Source organism: Monodon monoceros, unplaced genomic scaffold (assembly GCF_005190385.1).
Source record: "Monodon monoceros isolate NGI ecotype Baffin Bay Population unplaced genomic scaffold, NGI_Narwhal_1 Super_Scaffold_20, whole genome shotgun sequence".
Classification (NCBI taxonomy): Eukaryota; Metazoa; Chordata; class Mammalia; order Artiodactyla; family Monodontidae; genus Monodon; species Monodon monoceros.
Window position 1 is genome coordinate 109,501,688 of NW_021703777.1, and position 19,961 is coordinate 109,521,648.

The following is a 19,961-nucleotide window of genomic DNA, read 5'->3' on the forward strand; positions in this document are numbered from 1 at the left end:
AGGTATGTTTTGATATCCTCTTTGATTTCTTCAGTGATCTCTTGGTCATTAAGTAGTGTATTGTTTAGCCTCCATGTGTTTGTATTTATTACAGGTTTTTTCCTATAATTGATATCTAGTCTCATAGCATTGTGGTCAGAAAAGATACTTGATACGATTTCAGTTTTCTTAAATTTACCAAGGCTTGATTTGTGACCCAAGATATGATCTATCCTGGAGAATGTTCCATGAGCACTTGAGAAGAATGTGTATTCTGTTGTTTTGGGATAGAATGTCCTATAAATATCAATTAAGTCCATCTTGTTTAATGTGTCATTTAAAGCTTGTGTTTCCTTATTTATTTTCATTTTGGATGATCTATCCATTGGTGAAAGTGGGGTGTTAAAGTCCCCTACTATGATTGTGTTACTGTCAATTTCCCCTTTTATGGCTGTTAGTATTTGCCTTATGCATTGAGGTGCTCCTATGTTGGGTGCATAAATGTTTACAATTGTTATATCTTCTTCTTGGATTGATCCCTTGATCATTATGTAGTGTCCTTCTTTGTCTCTTCTAATAGTCTTTGTTTTAAAGTCTATTTTGTCTGATATGAGAATTGCTACTCCAGCTTTCTTTTGATTTACATTTGCATGGAATATCTTTTTCCATCCCCTCACATTCAGTCTGTATGTATCACTAGGTCTGAAGTGGGTCTCTTGTAGACAGCATATATATGGGTCCTGTTTTTGTATCCATTCAGCCAGTCTATGTCTTTTGGATGGAGCATTTAATCCATTTACATTTAAGGTAATTATCAATATGTATGTTCCTATTACCATTTTCTTAATTGTTTTGGGTTTATTATTGTAGGTCTTTTCCTTCTCTTGCGTTTTCTGTCTAGAGAAGTTCCTTTAGCATTTGTTGTAAAGCTGGTTTGGTGGTGCTAAATTCTCTTAGCTTTTGCTTGTCTGTAAAGGTTTTAATTTCTCCATCAAATCTGAATGAGATCCTTGCTGAGTAGAGTAATCTTAGTTGTAGGTTTTTCTCCTTCATCACTTTAAATATGTCCTGCCACTCCTTTCTGGCTTCCAGAGTTTCTGCTGAAAGATCAGCTGTTAACCTTATGGGGATTCCCTTATGTGTTATTTGTTGTTTTTCCCTTGCTGCTTTTAATATGTTTTCTTTGTATTTAATTTTTGATAGTTTGATTAATATGTGTCTTCACTTGTTTCTCCTTGGATTTATCCTGTATGGGACTCTCTGTGCTTCCTGGACTTTATTAACTATTTCCTTTCCCATATTAGGGAAGTTTTCAACTATAATCTCCTCAAATATTTTCTCAGTCCCTTTCTTTTTCTCTTCTTCTTCTGGGACTCCTATAATTCGAATGTTGGTGTGTTTAATGTTGTCCCAGAGGTCTCTGAGACTGTCCTCAGTTCTTTTCATTCTTTTTTCTTTATTCTGCTCTGTGGTAGTTATTTCCAGTATTTTATCTTCCAGGTCACTTATCCGTTCTTCTGTCTCAGTTATTCTGCTATTGATCCCTTCTAGAGAATTTTTTATTTCATTTATTGTGTTGTTCATCACTGTTTGCTCTTTAGTTCTTCTAGGTCCTTGTTAAATGTTTCTTGTATTTGCTCCATTCTATTTCCAAGATCTCGGATCATATTTACTATCATTATTCTGAATTCTTTTTCAGGTAGACTGCCTATTTCCTCTTCATTTGTTAGGTCTGGTGGGTTTTTGCCTTGCTCCTTCATCTGCTGTGTGTTTCTCTGTCTTCTCATTTTGCTTAACTTACTGTGTTTGGGGTCTTCTTTTTGCAGGCTGCAGGTTCGTAGTTTCTGCTGTTTTTGATGTCTGTCCCCAGTGGCTAAGGTTGGTTCAGTGGGTTGTGTAGGCTTCCTGGTGGAGGGGACTAGTGCCTGTGTTCTGGTGGATGAGGCTGGATCTTGTCTCTCTGGTGGGCAGGTCCACGTCTTGTGGTGTGTTTTGGGGTGTCTGTGACCTTATTATGATTTTAGGCAGCCTCTGTGCTAATGGATGGGGTTGTGTTCCTGTCTTGCTAGTTGTTTGGCATAGGGTGTCCTGCACTGTAGCTTGCTGGTCGTTGAGTGGAGCTGGGTCTTGGCGTTGAGATGGAGATCTCTGGGAGATTTTCACCTTTTGATATTATGTGGAGCTGGGAGGTCTCTTGTGGACCACTGTCCTGAACTTGGCTCTCCCACCTCAGTGGTACAGCCCTGACGCCTGGCTGGAGCACCAAGAGCCTGTCCTCCAGACGGCTCAGAATAAAAGGGAGAAAAAAAAAAGAAAGAAGAAGATAAAATAAAGTAAAATAAAATAAAATAAAGTTATTAAAAATAATTACTAAGAAAAAAAATTTTTTAAGTAATCAAAAAACAAAACGGACAGACAGAACCCTAGGACAAATGGTAAAAGCAAAGCTATACAGACAAAATCATACACAGAAGCAACACATACTCACAAAAAGAGAAAAAGGTAAAAAATATGTATATATCGTTGCTCCCAAAGCCCACCTCCTCAATTTGGGATGATTCATTGTCTATTCAGGTATTCCACAGATGCAGGGTACATCAAGTTGATTGTGGAGATTTAATCCGCTGCTCCTGAGGTTGCTGGGAGAGATTTCCTTTCTCTTCTTTGTTCACACAGCTCCCGGGGTTCAGCTTTGGATTTGGCCCCGCCTCTGCGTGTAGGTCGCCGGAGGGCATCTGTTCTTCACTCAGACAGGACAGGGTTAAAGGAGCAGCTGCTTCGGGGGCTCTGGCTCACTCAGGCCGGGGGGAGGGAGGGGTACGGATGCGGGGCGAGCCTGCGGTGGCAGAGGCCGCCATGACGTTGCACCAGCCTGAGGCGTGCCGTGCATTCTCCCGGGGAAGTTGTCCCTGGATCCTGGGACCCTGGCAGTGGCAGGCTGCACAGGCTCCCCGGAAGGCGGGTATGGACAGTGACCTGTGCTCGCGCACAGGCTTCTTGGTGGCGGCAGCAGCAGCCTTAGCGTCTCATTCCCGTCTCTGGGGTCCGCGCTGTTAGCTGCTGCTCGTGCCCGTCTCTGGAGCTCCTTTAAGCAGCGCTCTGAATCCCCTCTCCTTGCGCACCAGGAAACAAAGAGGCAAGAAAAAGTCTCTTGCCTCTTCGGCAGCTCCAGACCTTTTCCCGGACTCCCTCCCGGCTATCCGTGGCGCACTAACCCCTTCAGGCTGTGTTCATGCTGCCAACCCCAGTCCTCTCCCTGCGCTCCGACCGAAGCCCGAGCCTCAGCTCCCAGCCCCGCCCACCCTGGCGGGTGAGCAGACGAGCCTCTCGGCTGGTGAGTGCCGGTCGGCACCGATCCTCTGTGTGGGAATCTCCGCTTTGCTCTCCGCACCCCTGTTGCTGTGCTCTCTTCCGCGGCTCCGAAGCTTCCCCCTCCGCCACCTGCAGTCTCCGCCCGCGAAGGGGCTTCCTAGTGTGTGGAAACCTTTCCTCCTTCACAGCTCCCTCCCAGAGGTGCAGGTCCCGTCCCTATTCTTTGTCTGTTTTTTCTTTTTTCTTTTGCCCTACCCCGGTACGTGGGGAGTTTCTTGCCTTTTGGGAGGTCTGAGGTTTTCTGCCAGCGTTCAGTAGGTGTTCTGTAGGAGTTGTTGCACATGTAGATGTATTTCTGATGTATTTGTGGGCAGGAAGGTGATCTCTGCATCTTACTCTTCCGCCATCTTGAAGCTCCTCCAGATCCTGTGCATGTTTTAAAGGTAGAGCCAACAGTATTTGCTGATGGATTAGATGTAGAGTATGAGAGAAGGAGAAGAGCCACAAACTTAGAATGAAACCTCTGATGTTTTGTTCCTCAGCAAATGAAAAAAGCAAGTATGGAAGAGAAAATAAAGAGTTTTGTTTTAAACATGTTAAGTTTGAGATACCTAACTGACATCCACATTGGGCTATTTATTGTCTAGGCAATTTCATACACCAGGCAGCATTGCAGGAAAGAGACTCAGGATGGTATTTAAATTTGGGATTGTCAACAGAAGTGATATTTGAAGCCATGGGACAGTCTAAGTGAATGTAGCTAGAGAAGGGAAGCCGTCTTAGGACTGAATCCTAGGGCTTTAACATTCAGAGGCTGGAAAAGAAGGATGCTCCAGCAAAGTAGAGTGAGCAGCCAATGAGGTAGGAAGAAAAGCAGGAGAGTGTGAAATGCCAGAAGTCACATGAATAAAAAAAGAGGGATTGATTGTCACAGCCAAATGGTTCTAGGAGTTTGAATAAGATGAGGATTAATAAATGGTCATTGGGTTTGGAGGTTGTTGGCAACCTAGAAAAGAATGGGTTCAGTGGAGTGCTGGGGATGAAAGCTATAGATTTAAGAAAGAGTGGGAGGTGAGGAAGCAAAGACTGAGTTTAGACAACTCTTGAGATTGGCTGTAAAGAGGGACAGAGAAGTGGGACAGGTGCTGGAGGCAGAATGCTGTGGACTGAATATTTGTATCCTTACCTCCCAAATTCATAGGTTGAAATCCTAACCCTCAAGGTGATGGTTTTGGAGGGGGTGCTTTGGGAGATGATTAGGCCTTGAGGACAGAGCCCTCATGAATGGGATTAGTGCCCTTATAAAAGAGGTCCCAGAGAGACATGGAGAAAAGATGCCATCTGTGAACCAGGAAGCAGGCCCTCACCAGGCACGGAATCTGCCGGTTCCTTGATCTTGGACTTCCCAATCCCCAGAACTGTGAGAAATAAATTTCTGTTGTTATATAAACCACTCAATTTATGGCATTTTTGTTATGGCAGCCTGAAAGGACTAAGACAGAGATATGTGGTTAAGGGAGGACTTTTTAAGATGGAAGATACTGTAATGTTTGTATGCTGATGAGAATGATCCAGTAGAGATGAGGAAATTAATGATGCAGAAGTGAAAGAAAGTACTTACAGGCATAATGTCCTAAAGTAAAGAAGGCAGGATAGAATTGAGTATTTAAGTGGGGGGTTGGCCTTAAACATGCCAATAGGAAAGTAGGGAGGACACATGGGTTACAGTACAAGAGGGTTGGCAGATTTGGGTAAGAGAATAAGGAAGATGTCATCTCACTGACTGTTTCCTTAGTGAGATAAGAAGCCAGGTCATCAGCTGAGTGTGAGGAGGTTAAAGGGGCTGTGGCAGCTGGAGAGGAGAGCAGAAGTATAATAGTAGCTGGGTTGTTAGGCCATGCTAAGGGCCAGCCTCAGGTCATGGTCATAAATTTAAAGTGTTATGGTTGTGTGTTTTTCTCCAGCCACATTCACTTGCTTGGGTAGAAGCTCAGATTAGGCAGAGAATTACATATAATTTGAAAATATTAAGTGACAATAAATAATATTCATCTTCCCCTCCTGTGTTCAGAACCAACTGAAAGATAGATGCAAAAGAGCAACCTTTATTATTCTAAAACAGATAGGAGAATGTAGCTTTAGGTTTTCAGACAAGTGGGTTAGAAAATTCTTCACTCCAGACACATCTTGTTGCTGGCAGGCCCCTTCCCTTACTGTAGAACAGGAAGGAAGACTTGAAGAGAGGAAAGAGGAAGGTCTGAGCCAGGTATGCTACTCCCATCAGATAACTCACTCCACCCCCAATAGGGAGGAGGAGTGAGGGGTGGGGTAAGAGGCTAAAGGTCAGGCTCGCTCCCGGGTTCTCAACTCTAGAATCATGGGAATCACCTGGGGATCATCGGTATCACCTGGGCATCGTTTAGAGAAACATGCCTGGGTACACTTCCAGAGATTCTGATTTAACAGGCTTGGGGTGCCATCTGGATTTTTAAAAGCCTACCTAGGGGATTCTAATACGAGGCCAACATTTTTCCTTAACAATAAACATGGTCAGAATTGCCAGACAAATATGATAGAAGTTGAAAGCAGCAAAGGGGCGAAGAATGCTTATTAAAAAGTTGCTATGTTGATGCACCATGGAATTTAAAGAGGCAAGTGAGGACATGAGGGATTGATGGCCTAGCACACACACACACACAAAACCCCAGGAAGGTCAGCAGACAGTGTGGTGTCCCCAAAGGGTTGCAGAATTACTGGAGTTGGGCTATCCAGGAAGGGAACTGGGAGAATAAGAGGTAAAGATTAAAGAATCAAATGCTGGAATTGAGATTCTGATTGTGATGCCACCAAAGTAGCAAGTTCTAAAGTGACTGACCATGAGAGTGACTAAGTTTAAGTGTAGAACAAGATCCTTGGAGATAAGGAGGCCATGGCAAGAGAGACCAGTGTGCTGGGTGAGTCATCAGTGTGGATGCTGAAATCACCATGGTGGCTGTAGCAACCTGGAGTCCAGAAGAAAGGTAAGACACGCAGGTCCATAGTACCTGGGGCCGTGAGGCTCACCAGGATCCTGGGTGGGTGGCCTCTGTTTTGATACTGCTTTCTCGTTCTTTTAACAGACGGCCCAACTCCATTCACAGTAGATTTGAGAGAGGGAGGGTAAGAAAGCAGGGGTAGATGATCCGAATTATTATCTTTAGGTATTGAGATTGAGAGAAAGGTTATAACTATTTCTGGAAAGTGATTGAATCTGCATGCCCCACTGGTAAAATGAAGGGAAGATTGGTGAAATGTTAACAGGCCCTGAACATAAACTGTAAGAAGGTTCAGGTTTTTTCCTCTCCTCCTCCTCACGTTTCGGTGGGTGGACAAACGTGGTGCATGCTGTGCTTGGTCTTCCCTTGACCTTGAGTAGTCCAGTTTGATCAGTTGACTCTTACTCTGCCTTATTGTTGATATATAACTATGCAGCCCTCAGTCACTTTTCATTTGTTTATTCGGCTAATTCCTCACCTCAGGACACTTCCCCCCTCCCTTTCTCCTGCCTTTTTCCTATCTCCCAATTTGTTATGCAGCAATAATTTCCCCTTACACTGCGCCTGCCAATTGCAATGCCAGATGGCTTCTGTTCTGAGTCCCCTCACCCAGCCCCCCTTGAGAACAGCTGCCATTGTCATTGCTGTGAACACATCGTGGCTTTGAATCCATAGCTGGGACCCAAACTTGATGCTCAGCGTTGGGAGGGGCTAGCACTAATGCCAGGAGCCATGAAAACAGCACACACTTTTCCTGCTGCTGTTCAGTAAAAGCCCTTAGAAAAGGCTCTTTCGCATTTTTTCAATCATCTGCGTATTGAAATCTCATTGTGGAGTTTAATTCCTTTACCACCTGACTCAGCTTCCTCGCCATGAAGTTCCCTTTGTGCCATAAACTCAGTTAGGACCCCATATTTCCCATCCCGAAAACAGATGTGAAAAAACTGTGGTGTGTGTGTGTGCACATTTGTGAGCCTGTTTCTTTAGAGCTCCAGCATACACACTCCCTTATCTGTATCCATATATTTTTATTTAAACAGGTTCATTCAGGAAGAAAAGCCACAATTCAGTGGCTATTGGGACAAGCTTCCTAAGTCAGCCTCTGAGGAAAGATAATAAAATACTTTTTTTTTTTTTTTATCTTGAGTTATCCTATGTTGGTTCCCTCACTAACATTCTGTTACTGTGACACCATCTTAAAAGATTATATTTTTGAGCCCTCTGTGATGGCAGGTCAGTCGTGGGTCTAAAAACCCAAACAAAAAGAATCCTGAATCAAATACCACGTAGACCAATATGCATTTCAAAGGCATTGCCACGTAGTCAGTGGGTTAGGGTTTTTGTGTTGTTTTCTTTCTTTTTGGGGGAGTGGGGGAGGGAAAGGGACTCTCTTTCATGTTAATCTAATTGTGCATAACCCAGGCACATTTTACCATGTAGGGAAACGTTCTCTTTAGCATCCTTCCCTACCACACACTCGGGCCTCCTTTCATTCCTCCCTTTCTGAAGTCAGAGTTCTCCCCCGGTGTACATTTGGGGGAGATTCCCAGGATGGTGATGTATTCTGCTTTGCTGCTGAGGAATTTACTATCCCCCCACTTGGCAACAAATGAAAGTGGTTATTAATTTCTCAGAGTGCTGGTGGAAACACGAGAGAGGGGCTGCAAGAATGATACCCACCTAAATCTGTATGTAGTGCACAGCAGGCCACCGTTTCAAAAGAGGGAGAGAAAAGACAATGACAAGAAAGAAAAGATTCCCCTGAGTTGACTTCTCTGCATTTTGCGTCGTTAGGTTTTGGAGAGAGATGCGAGAGGTTCGGGCCCTGAACAGAGTCAAATTATGCAGCTGCGGGGATGCCAGGTCCTCCAGAATAGGATGCTTCGTTTAGATTTTCCACAATGCTATTGAAGTGCTTATTTTCCTCCTGAAGAGACACAAACAGATGCAAACTTCTGTAAACACTTTAGAAATGAATTCAGTGAGTTTGGCCTCTCAGCAGTGCTCAATAGCTGACAGAAAAATGTCTAATTAGTGCAAGTGGAAATAATAGGGCCACTTGGATTCCTTCCATCCTCCTCCAACTCTACTTTTCCAAGGAACTCAAAGGGCCTTTGTCTGGCAGGTCACCCTCTCTCAGGCTTTGTGCTTCAAACTATTAAGAGTAGAAGGGGGAAAAATAGATGAGGGAATGTTCTCTGCTCAAATATATGGCGTGTTCACGCAGGATGCAGAATGGGGTGTTTGTGGCATCCTTTACAGGTGCTCGGGAGGGATTCCTCCATTGGCGACAGCCAAAAGCAACTCACACGTGCACGCTAAGAAGCCTCCCTTTCAAGAACCAGCTTTCCTTCACCAGTTGCCATAGAGCCTGCTCATTTTCCTTTTTTTTTTTTTTTTTTCCTCAGCTTCCAGTAACATCAGTCCTTAGACTTAGTGAAGAGAAGAAATTAAATGAGAGGTTTCACATTTTCTGAGATAAACCTTAGAGATGTTATATGCATGATCTGTTATTTCCTTTTTACTCTGTTGAAAATTCCACTGACATTTCTTTTAGGAGCCTGTCTTTGCTTGTTGTTATTTTATCATACAGGAGAATGGGAGCACGTGAATGGAATTCTTTTTTCCTATTTTTTTTCGTAGTGTTCCTCTTCATTTATTAAGCACCCACAATGTGCCAGGCTCTGTGCTGAACATTTGACCCACATTTCCTCTAATCCTAAAACAGCACTGAAAATAGGTACTATCCACATTTCACAGATGAGGAAATTGAGACTAGGAGAGGTTTAGTAACGGACCATGGCAAGCAAATGGAGGACCTTGGACACAGTCCAGATACCTGTGGTTTCATCTCAGACATTTTTTTTATCTCTAGAAGTTAGATTTGGATCACTTTTTATATCTCCCATGTCCCTAATCCCACCTAATTTTTACCCTACCTTCCTGAACTTATAAAATACAGTTAAAACTGTCATTCGGGGTTCAGTTTCTATTGATTTCTTTTTCTTTTTAGTGTAGGCTTCTTTCATGCCTGGTAATTTTTGACTGGATGCCAAACATTATAAATTTTACCTTATAATATGGCAGATAATTTGAGTGCCTATAAATATTCTTGAACCTTGTTCTGGAATTCAGTGAAGTTAGGAGATAGTTTGATCCATGCTATGCTTGCTTCTAAACTTTCAGAGTGGGCCAAGAGCCATCTTCCTCTGAGGTTAATTTTGTCTCACTACTGAAGCAATACCCTTCTGAATATTCTACCCCCTGCCCTGTGAATGACATGATTTCCTACTATGGCTGGTAGAAACAAACTACATGAGGCTTGGGGATTGTTTCCTCTGCTCCTTTCAGGTGGTTCTTTCCCCGGCCTTGGGTGGTGTCTTTTCATACATGAGCTGATCAGTAGTGTTCTGCTGGAGACGCAGAAGGGACCCTCTGCAGACCTCTGGACTTCTTGCTTTGTGCAGCTCTCTCCTTCTGGTTCTCTGCTCTGTGAACCCTGGCCACCTTAGCCTCTACAGACTCCTAGAAGTTCCATCTCCTCACCTTGGGAAGACCACCTCACTAGACTTGTAGAGCGTCCTTTCAGCTCTGTGTAAGAAATTCCCAGTTGGAGTAATCCCCAGCTAATCACCAAATTATCATTTGGTCCTTTGGTACCAACTTTCACTAGAGAATTTCAAAATACTGAAATTAAAGGCCATCTCCTGGAAGGTTTTCTTTTCTTTCTCTTATTTTTAAACACATAACAAGAACACTCTTTTCAATTGGGATTTGTTTTTATTTGTCCCTGTTTTTTTTTTTTTCTTATAATTTTTTTTTATCATAATAAGGGATACAGGTTCCTTAGAACCACTGTTTGGACTCAGTGAGTGGTGAGTTCAGCCCGAGCTACAAAGACCCAGATTCCTGTGCCCAGATTAGGCCCTACTCAAAATCACCTTCATCAGACACAGGTGGAAAGCAGAAGAAAAACTGACCCTTGAGAGACTTGGGTTTCTCAAGTATTAGCTGAGGATGTAAAGAAATTGAAACTCTGTGCACTGTTGGTGGTATTGTAAAATGGTGTAAACTCTATGGAAAACAGTATGGTGGTTCCTCAAAAAATTAAAATATAACTACCATTTAATCCAGCAATCCTATTTCTAGGTATATATCTCAAAGAATTGAAAGCATGGCCTCAAAGAGATATTTGCACACCCATGTTCATAGCAGCACTGTTCACAATAGCTAAGCGGTGGAAGCAACCCAAATGTCCATTGACAGATGAATGGGTATAGATTCATCCATACAAAAATTGGTATATACATACAATGGAATATTATTCATCATTTAAAAGGAAGGAAATTTTGTCACATGCTACAACACAGGTGAACCTTAAGGACTTTATACTAAGTCGAGTAGGCCAGTCACAGAAAGACAAAAACTATATGATTCCACTTATATGAGTTACCTAGAATAGTCAACTTCATAGAAACAGAAAGTAAAATTGTGGTTACCAGGGGCTAGGGAGAAGGGAGAAAGGGTTGTTGTATCAAGTTTCATACTTGCAAGATATAAAAGTCCCGAAGATCTAATTCACAATAATGTGACTATACCTAACACTACTGAACGCCATTCTTAAAAAAAGCTGAGATGGCAAATTTTACGTTCTGTGCTTTTTACCACAATAGAAAAGAAAAAAAAAAAGATAGAGACGAGTTCCTTCCTGCCTCACCCTGACCCTTTTGACTTTGTAACTTTGGAAAGTCAACTTCTCAGCCACGGTTTCCTTATCTTACTTAGATTTTGCAGTTACTATAGATTTAAATGAGTTCATTTGTGTGAACGTTTTTCATAAACTAGATGGTACTACGAAGATGGAAACCATTATTATCAGGGAGGAAAGGGTGGAGAATCAGCCCTAGAGAATTGACCGGCCTCTAAACAGTTACCCCAAAACTGAAGTGAGGCACCTGTGAGAATAGAGAGCAGAACTAAACATGAAGCATGTACCTCAAAGAGAGGAGACTCACTCTGGCTTGCTGAGTACCCTCTACAGGGTACATAGTCATGAGCAGGGTGACAGGAATAGAGATGCTGTTTCAAAGAAAGGTTTAAGGGAGGCTGGCAGTGGCAGAAGCTGCAAGTTCTACAGATGGCAGCTGAGGTTGCAAACCAAAGGGCTATATTTATGTGTAGCTAGCATAGAAAGGACTCTTGATCAGAGACTGTCCTTATTAAACAGAGCTGGGCATACATAAAATCATCAATTTCCTATTCCATCTTTAAGTTTACATTTCATGAATGTCAAATGACTGACATGTTCTCATTTTAAAACTTGTGTTTTTCAGATTGATAGTTTATTTGACAAACCTCAATTGCAGTTTTGAGCATTTCAGTTTTAGTTAGGCTTTTTTGGTTGGGTAAAACAGAGGCTCACACAAGCAAACTCATAAAATGGAGTGTACATTGTTATGAAGACACACATGGAGCAATAAAGGAAACCTGTAACTCTAAGAACAGCACTTGTGAAAAGGTGGCTTTGGAGTCATATTCTTGGATCTTCACTCTGGTGTCGTCTGTAAATGTAGCTTAGCTACACTCTACTCTCTGCTTCTTCCCATCCTGCAACAACTGGAAAATTTTTTCTATCCTTCTTAGTTCAGATCAATAAGTTCATTTTTCAGGCCAGGCCACAGAGTCATGGGCCAAGTGTCAGGTGGGTACTCTTAGGTTAGCCTTGAGCTGGTGGTAAGATGGGGAGAGGGGATCAAGGTCAAGTAGCAAATACATTGCTGCTTCAAAGGCAGTGGCTGTGGGCAGAGCAGTTTCCCTTAGAAAGGGTTACAGTATGTCAGGCAGTGATTAATGTTGGGGTAACTAACACCTCTCTTCCCCTCCTGGAGCAAACTAAGAAATAAAACAAAAGAGGAGTTAGGCAGACAAGAGATTAAATATTACCTTTAATTCTGACAAAGGCTAAATTGAAAGATATAGCTTGGTATTAGAACAAGGGGGTCTGCTAGATGAACCCCAGAATTATGTTGACTTCCCCATTCAGTCACAGAAATTACTGGGCCAAGCAGAACACCCCATATAGGGTGGCTTTCTGATATAGAAGAGCAGAGAAGAATCCCTGTTTCCTTTAGACAACTCATTCTCAAAAGAAAAAAGAGAGGAGCTAAGCCATGCATGCCCAGTTTCTTCTTCCCAATTTTTCTTAGTGTAGTCCACCTCTCCTGGGACAGAGTGGGTAAAGGAGTAGAGAGAGGCCAGGAGTGCTACAGTACTTGAGCTCCCTTCACGTGGAAGGAAACATCAAAGGAGAGAAGAGGTATTCCCCTAACGATTGGCATCACTATCACAGTTTCAGTAGTGATCAACTAAGAACAAAAGGATAAATACAAGAGCACATTATCACTTTTCAAACTTAAAAAACACAGCGATAGGTTAAAACCCTTAACAAGTTAAGAAAGCATCAGTTTGATAAGAGAAGGATTATTGTGCTGATTCTCGGTAGGCAAGGCATAAATGAAAAGAAATAGGATTCTAGGAGTAAGAATGGGAGGAGTGATTCAATTGGATGATTAAAATATTGGTTTTGACCTTTAAATAAATAGAACCTGCCTGTTAGGATTGTTGTGAGGATCGAATAAATTAATACATATAAAGCTCTTAGCACTGTGCCTGGCACCTGGTTTTGCCCAATAAGTGTTAGTACTTATGTGGTGAAGAAAGCAATGCTTGTATGATAAGATTGTGGTAGGAGAATGGGCAATGCTTACAATGCCTTTCTAGGCTTCATACGTGAGCTAACATGCCCAGAAAAAACTCTGCTTGATATAGTTTAGCAAATGGAGAAAGTACTAGTGGGTGGTAAACTCATTTATGCTAACAGCTGCATGACTTTCAGTGTCTTTTGTATAATACCTTAAGAGGCCAAAAGATGACTTTTTCCATAAAAGCTTGCCTCATTTATCTCTACTTCTCACTCTTTATACTTTCATTTCATGTCTGTTTTTTTCTTATTTTATTCATTAACTAAACATAATCATATTAAACGAATATAAAATATTGTCTAGAAGTCTATATTTCTTCTTTTTTTTTGGCAGTACACGGGCCTCTCACTGCCATGGACTCTCCCGTTGCGGAGCACAGGCTCCGGACGCGCAGGCTCAGCGGCCATGGCTCACAGGCCCAGCCGCTCCGCGGCATGTGGGATCTTCCTGGACCGGGGCACGAACCCGTGTCCCCTGCATCGGCAGGCGGACTCTCAACCACTGCGCCACCAGCGCAGAAGCCCCTATATTTCTTCTTAATTAAAATAGAGGCAATAAATGAAGCAGAATATTATGAACTGACATGGAAACTTCTAGATGTTATGATGACCAAAAAAATCAAGTAGCAAAAGAATATGTCTAGTGTAATGCCATTTAGGAAGGGAGGGAGGGAGGAAGGAAGGAAGGAAGGGAGGGAGGGAGGGAGGGAGGGAGAAAGCAAGGAAAAGAAAGAGAAAAAAGAAAAGAAAAATAGAGGGAGAAAATGAGAAAGGAGAGAGAGAAGGCAAGGTAGGACAAAGAAACAACTAATGTCTAAATAAACAGAAAAGGGTAGAGGAAGTTCTGGAAGGATCTCTGGGAAACCATTAACAGGAAGAATGAGAATGAAATTTGTGGAAGGGAAAAAATAAGGTAAGGTGCCAGAAAAAAACAAAGGGGCACTTTTAACTTTTACTTGGTGTTTGAATTTTTTCGTAACAAGAAATATGCATTTATTACGTGTATAATATTAGAAATGTAATAGGGAAAATGGAATGAAAGAAATATTATTTTATCCCACAAATGAATTGGACTTTTCATTATCGTTATTATTATCATTATTATTAGCTTTTTTTTCAGTAGCGTACTGTTTCCTCTCCTAGCTCTAGGTTTTGTTGTTGTTCTTGTTTTGATGATACCTAGAAGACTACTGGTCCCAAGACTGCCTTCTTTTCTGCCCGACTTTATTTCTTTCCATTCAGGCGTCCCTGAAAGCCTCCATCCTCGCCCGGGAGTGTGCCACCGCAGCTGCCATTGTGTTCCTGAGCGACCGGTTCCTGTACGGGCTCGACGTCTCGGGCGAACTCCTGCAGGTCGCCCAAGGGCTGCACAAGCTGCAGCCAGCAACGCCAATTGCCCCGCAGGTGGTTATTCGCCAAGCCCGAATCTCGATGCACTCAGGTAGGCTCCCTCCTGCTGGCCCTCCTCGTCCCGGAGTCGTCCCGTCTGGGGCTCACCTTCCTCGGGGCTCCTTGACTTCCGCGGGGACGGCGGGCACCGGGGCCCTCGGGCCTTCTTTTGTAGCCGCCGGCGCTCCCGCCAGCCCGCCGCCTTGCCCTTCCCCCTGCCTCTAGCCAGCACAAAGGCCCTGGCATAAAGGATTTCAGAGCCAAAAGCAATAGAGAAAATTGTGAAAGGGGGTGGAAAATACTAATTGGAGCTTTTGTCGTCTAACAAATCTGTCCTGCTGCTTTCAAACAGGGGTATCTGAATTGCTATACTTCTGACCAGCAGCCTTTAAAAATCAGATTAGAATTCTACTATTTTCTCTTAGCTCTCCAGTCTCCTTTCTGTAGGGCCACTTGACTATGCTAACAATAGACCTGACAAACCCACTGAAGTAATTTGAGATATTTTTCCATGACATGGAACACCAGTACAGTACCTGATTAGGCCTTAAAGTATCTTTTTTTTTTCCTTCTGTCACTTTGAATAAAATGAAAAATGAGGCTGACATTCTAACTTAGGCTGTAATGTAGAAGGGGACTGGAGGGGAGAGGGGCCTGCTATGTGTTACAGCAAAGTTCACTTTCATAGAATTCTTGAATTATTTAAATTACTGATAACCATGAGGTTTAGAAACTTGTAGCCTGCTGTTCTCTTTTCCAAGAGTGAAAGGATAAAGGATGAAAATAGAATGCAAGTTGCCTGTCCCAGAAACAGGACTGGCTCGTTTTTTAAATTGGGTTTAGCTATTGCTATTGTTTTAATAACTCTGGCCTTGAAGAAGTTAAAATATCTTTTAACTACTTCATTTCCTTTGAAAAGGAACTGTACTAACTGTAATGAATGGGACAGTTGCTGAGTACAGAGAGGGATAGAGATAAAAGGACATGAGAGACATGGGCTTGTGGAGGTTAACTTTTCACAAGCCCAAGTTCATTCACTCTCAAGTTCTTGCAGCTGTGCATAAATTGTACCCATATCTTATTATTTACTTTTCTAAAGTAATTGCATCAACAGAGTTGAACTTAGGAAAAAATTCTTACTTCAAATGTCCATGATTTGGGACATTTTATAATGTTTGGGGTTTATCATGTTGAGGGTATGAGAAAAACCTAACCACTAATACGCCTTCTGATGGCATCAGATGGAATAACGTGTGAGCAGAGCATTCTGTTAGGGGAACCGAAAGTTGAGGGCCGGGCGTGCGTGGGCAAACTAATGTTGGTTCTCATCAAATTGAACTTGGAACAGTCACTGAGGCATGTTTCATGATACACAGATTTACTATAGTGTGACATGGAAATCAAGGTCAAGTGGTAAGTAGTCATGGTGATAGCTTTGCTTTACACAACCAAATAATCTTTTCACTTACTTGTTTGGTTGATTGTTCCTCTCATGCCTCTAACTAAGGTGGTATAGACTTTTTCTTCTGATGACAATTAAGCCTTGATACCATCATGAGCAGCACGCTCCTCTGCCCTCACATCACATGTCTAAGGTAAAAGTCCTAGATCTTATTCTGCAAAAGCTGGGGTTGTCTTTTCCTCAAAGATACTACCAGAAATGCCACAAGAAAACAGACACAGCCTCAGAGTTAAAGTGCTTCTCTGTAAACTTCTGCCCCCAGATATCTCTTGAGGCTCTACGTACGCTGGGTTTCTCAGCCAGAAAGGGGGACTTAAGGCAGGGATGGTGTCCTGGAAAGAGAACAAGGTACAGTGAAAAGGGGTCTCAGTCCCCAGCATTTGGGAATCCTGGGATAGAGAAAGGAGAGGTGTGTACGATGTTATAAGGGGTAAGGGAAAGGAATAAAGATAATATGAAGGGACAGCACAGTCTGCCTGTTTTCCCCTTTGACCCAGCCCATCCTGGTATCCACTCAAAACCCATTCCAAAGGTCCAAGCATTCAATGTCGTGGGATTTCAGAGGCAAGAGAGGATGCCCTGGGCCTGCCCAGCTCACTCCTGCCTGAAATTAGGAGACAAAACCTTTCAAGCCACAGTTAAAAACAAAGAGTCAGACTTCCAGTTCCATCAGCGTGGAGGATTGAGCAAATGTGGAATCTTCTCCCACTTAAATATTAAATATCGAAATATTTAATTCACGGTACATAAATATCGTGAATTAAATATTTTTTTAAGTGCCTGAAACATAGAAGACATTCAAAATCAGAATAGTGGACTACTGCTCCTGACACTATAGCCAAAGAGATTTACACTTGGATATAGTCCTAGGGGAAGGGATTGCCACTTTAATTCCTGTGCAGGGACAAGAGACAGGGCCTTGGGCCTACGTGGAGTGAAATATTTGGATAAAGCTGGAATCCTTAAAGGTTTGCACAGCTGTGAAACGGGACTGAACTGCTCTACCAGCCCACCCAGAGAGGTGATGAGGAAGCTTATTCTCTGCCCAAGCTCTGAGGCGGAGGCCAAAAAAATCTCTGTAAAGAAATAAAAACCCCAAGTGTGTGCCAAATGTCTGTGTGGAGTCTGAATTTACCCGCAAGAGAGGGAATCACCCACCAAGTAATTAAGAAGAAATTAATTCAGGACTGAAATTTCTGGGACCTAGCAGGTCAAGTACAAAATTATGCTGTAGAGAAACACCCACACTCCAGAGGCATCTCTTAATGTCCCGACCAGAAAGGTACACAGTGTCACTTCTGCCACATCGATTGGTCACAACAGGTCACAGGGCCAGTTCAGGCTCAAGGAGAAGGAAAATAGATTCCACTTCTTGATGGAGGAATGGCAAGGTCACGTTGCAGAAGAGCATGTGGGATAGAAGATATTGTTGTGACCTCCTTTGGATCACAATCTACCACAGTCAGGTATATGTCTGTATCTGCACTTTGAAATAGGGTGGTCAGGGAAGGCCTTATGAGACAGTGAAGTGACATTTGAGCAAAGACCTGAAGGAGAAGGGAGCAAGCCTTGGAGATATCTGGAATAAACGCATTCCAGACTAAAATAAGTACAAAAGCCCTGACATGGGAACAAGCCTGGCAGATTCAAGGAGCAGTCAGGAGGCCACTGTAACCAAAGTAGAAGGAGTGAGGATGAGGGAAAGAATGCTAAGAGAAGAGGTCAAAGAAGTCCCAGGGGCCAGGTCATATGGGGCTTAGAGGCACCTGGGAGCAGAAATGGATAAAAGGATGAATGATTGAGTTTCCTCCTTACAGAAAAACAGCCATCCATAGTGTAGGCCCCTCCTACGTGGTGTTAATGAAATAAATGAAAAGTTTACAAAGAACCTCTCTACCCACCCCCTAAAAAAATTCCTTCCTGATAATTCTGTAAATAGACCTATTCACGGGCAACTCTCCTCCACTTCTGGAGGCATAGTTTTCACAAAAAGGAGACACAGCCTTTGACAAAGGTTTGCCTTTACTTCTCAAGCCTTACTCTATATGAATGGATTATTCATTCATATGAATGAATATGTGTGTGTATATGTATGTACATGTATATAAATTTAATTGCAATTTCAGATACTGTACAACTTCCCACCTTACCAGTTCCTGAAAACTTCTTCTTTTTCACTTTTGTGTATGATGAAGTTACTGATTTTAAATTTTAAAATAGAATGTTTCCCCATTATAATGTGTTAACCTTAGAGCATGAACAGCAGTATTTAAAGCACATGTTCAGAACTAATTATGTGTTGCTTCTTTTCAGGGAAACTTTTAAAAGCAGAGCATATCCTGAGCAGTCTAATAAGCAACAGTGGAGCAACAGGTAAGGTGCTCTCATATCTTCACAATGACCTTCACCCTCCGTCCCTGCCAGAGTTCCAGTTTAAAAGCAACTTAGTGGGGACTTCCCTGGTGGTCCAGTGGTTATGACTCCACGCTCCCAATGCAGTGGGCCAGGGTTCGATCCCTGGTCAGGGAACTAAGATCCCACATACTGCAACTGAGCCTGCATGCCGCAACTAGAGAAGCCCGCACATCGCAACTAGAGAAGCCCGTGCGCCGCCATGAAGACCCAGCACAGCCTAAATAAATAAATAAATATAAATAAATAAATAAATAAAACGTAATGACCTGGTAGTTACTATACACTAGACGTTCCCAGAACTACCTAGGACTGGCTCTGCTACTGATAAATGAAATGGCTTTGGTCAAGCAGGTTACTTCTCTATGTTTCCATTTTCTCTATTTAAAAACAAAACAAAACAAAAAACAACCCAACCAAGTCTTCTAATATCGCCCTGCTTTATTGTAGAGTGTGTTATCTAATCAACATTCGCTGTGAAGGTAGGTAACTCCCTGGACCTCAGAAAGGGCTCAGCTACAGCTTTGAAAAGAATTGTGAATGGAAATTGAGCCTATAAATTCAGGAGAATACACTTACAGTTTTATGTATTTAAAGGGTCTGGAAAATAAATTTTGTTTTGCTACAGAGGAGCTATAATAAAAACTTACTTTGAAATAGATTTCTTTTGATATTTAATCATACATGAGAGGAAGCAAGTCCAAATAGTTGGGTAACAATTTAAGCCTCAGATACCTTGTCTGAATTTCTGGGCACTTAAGTCAACAAGTTTCCTATTACATTGAACACAATTCCTTGTCGACTTTTAAGCTCAATATGCTTGGATATAAGGTCTTGAGCTCCTTGAAACTTGTAGACATTTCCAGTGGGGAGGCAGTTTGAAATAACAGATATTGACCACATACCCCCATTTGTGACCACCATCACTAACCTACAATATGCATACTTCCCATCTTCTACACCACACACACACATGCACGCACGCACGCACACACACAGATTAAAAGCTAGGGAGAAAGTAAGGAGGGTGATGTGACACAGAATAATAAGAGCATGTAATAATGAGTCTGACTTTATTTTTGATGTTTGGCAACTGGCAGCTGTCAGGCCCCAGCTTCTTCCCTCTTTGCCCCACATCTGAACAGGCTGATTTTTTTAAAGCTCATTTATCAGTAAACCCTGGCCTAGCTGTGGGAACCTTTACCCCAGACCCACACCCTAATCACAATAAAAACAAAAGCCACTCACCACTCCCTTCACTTAAGTCAAACGGACCAGCTTCGGTGCCTTCCCTGCTCTCCTCAGAAAGGCTCATTATGTGAGCACTGAATCTTTTCATATACTCTTAGTGCCTGTGTAGAGCCATCAGTTTCAACATTCAAACCAATTTTGGGTGGATGGGATGGATCCCGCCCTGCATGAGGCAACCACAAGACAGTGGGGTTGACACTGTAGTTAATTAACCTGGGGAAGCCTCGGAGGCAATAGCATTGAGGATAAGCCCTGAATTAGGAGCTAGAGGGGGTGGAATCCCTCCCTCTAGGTAGAGGGAATGGCAAGTGCAGATACCATGAAGCAGGAGATGGCTGCTATTTTAAGGAACACGATGAAG

At 42.6% G+C, this 19,961-nt stretch overlaps 1 protein-coding gene across 5 annotated transcripts in view; it reads left to right on the forward strand.

The window, feature by feature from the left end:
- ALPK1 (alpha kinase 1) overlaps positions 1–19,961 on the forward strand; it is a 116,046-nt gene that overhangs the window by 79,212 nt on the left and 16,873 nt on the right. For all 5 annotated transcript variants that reach the window (XM_029235607.1, XM_029235605.1, XM_029235606.1 and 2 more), the window contains exons 5-6: positions 14,329–14,527; positions 18,251–18,310. In XM_029235607.1, the coding sequence (XP_029091440.1) occupies positions 14,329–14,527; positions 18,251–18,310 (259 nt within the window). The remainder of the gene's footprint in view (positions 1–14,328; positions 14,528–18,250; positions 18,311–19,961) is intronic.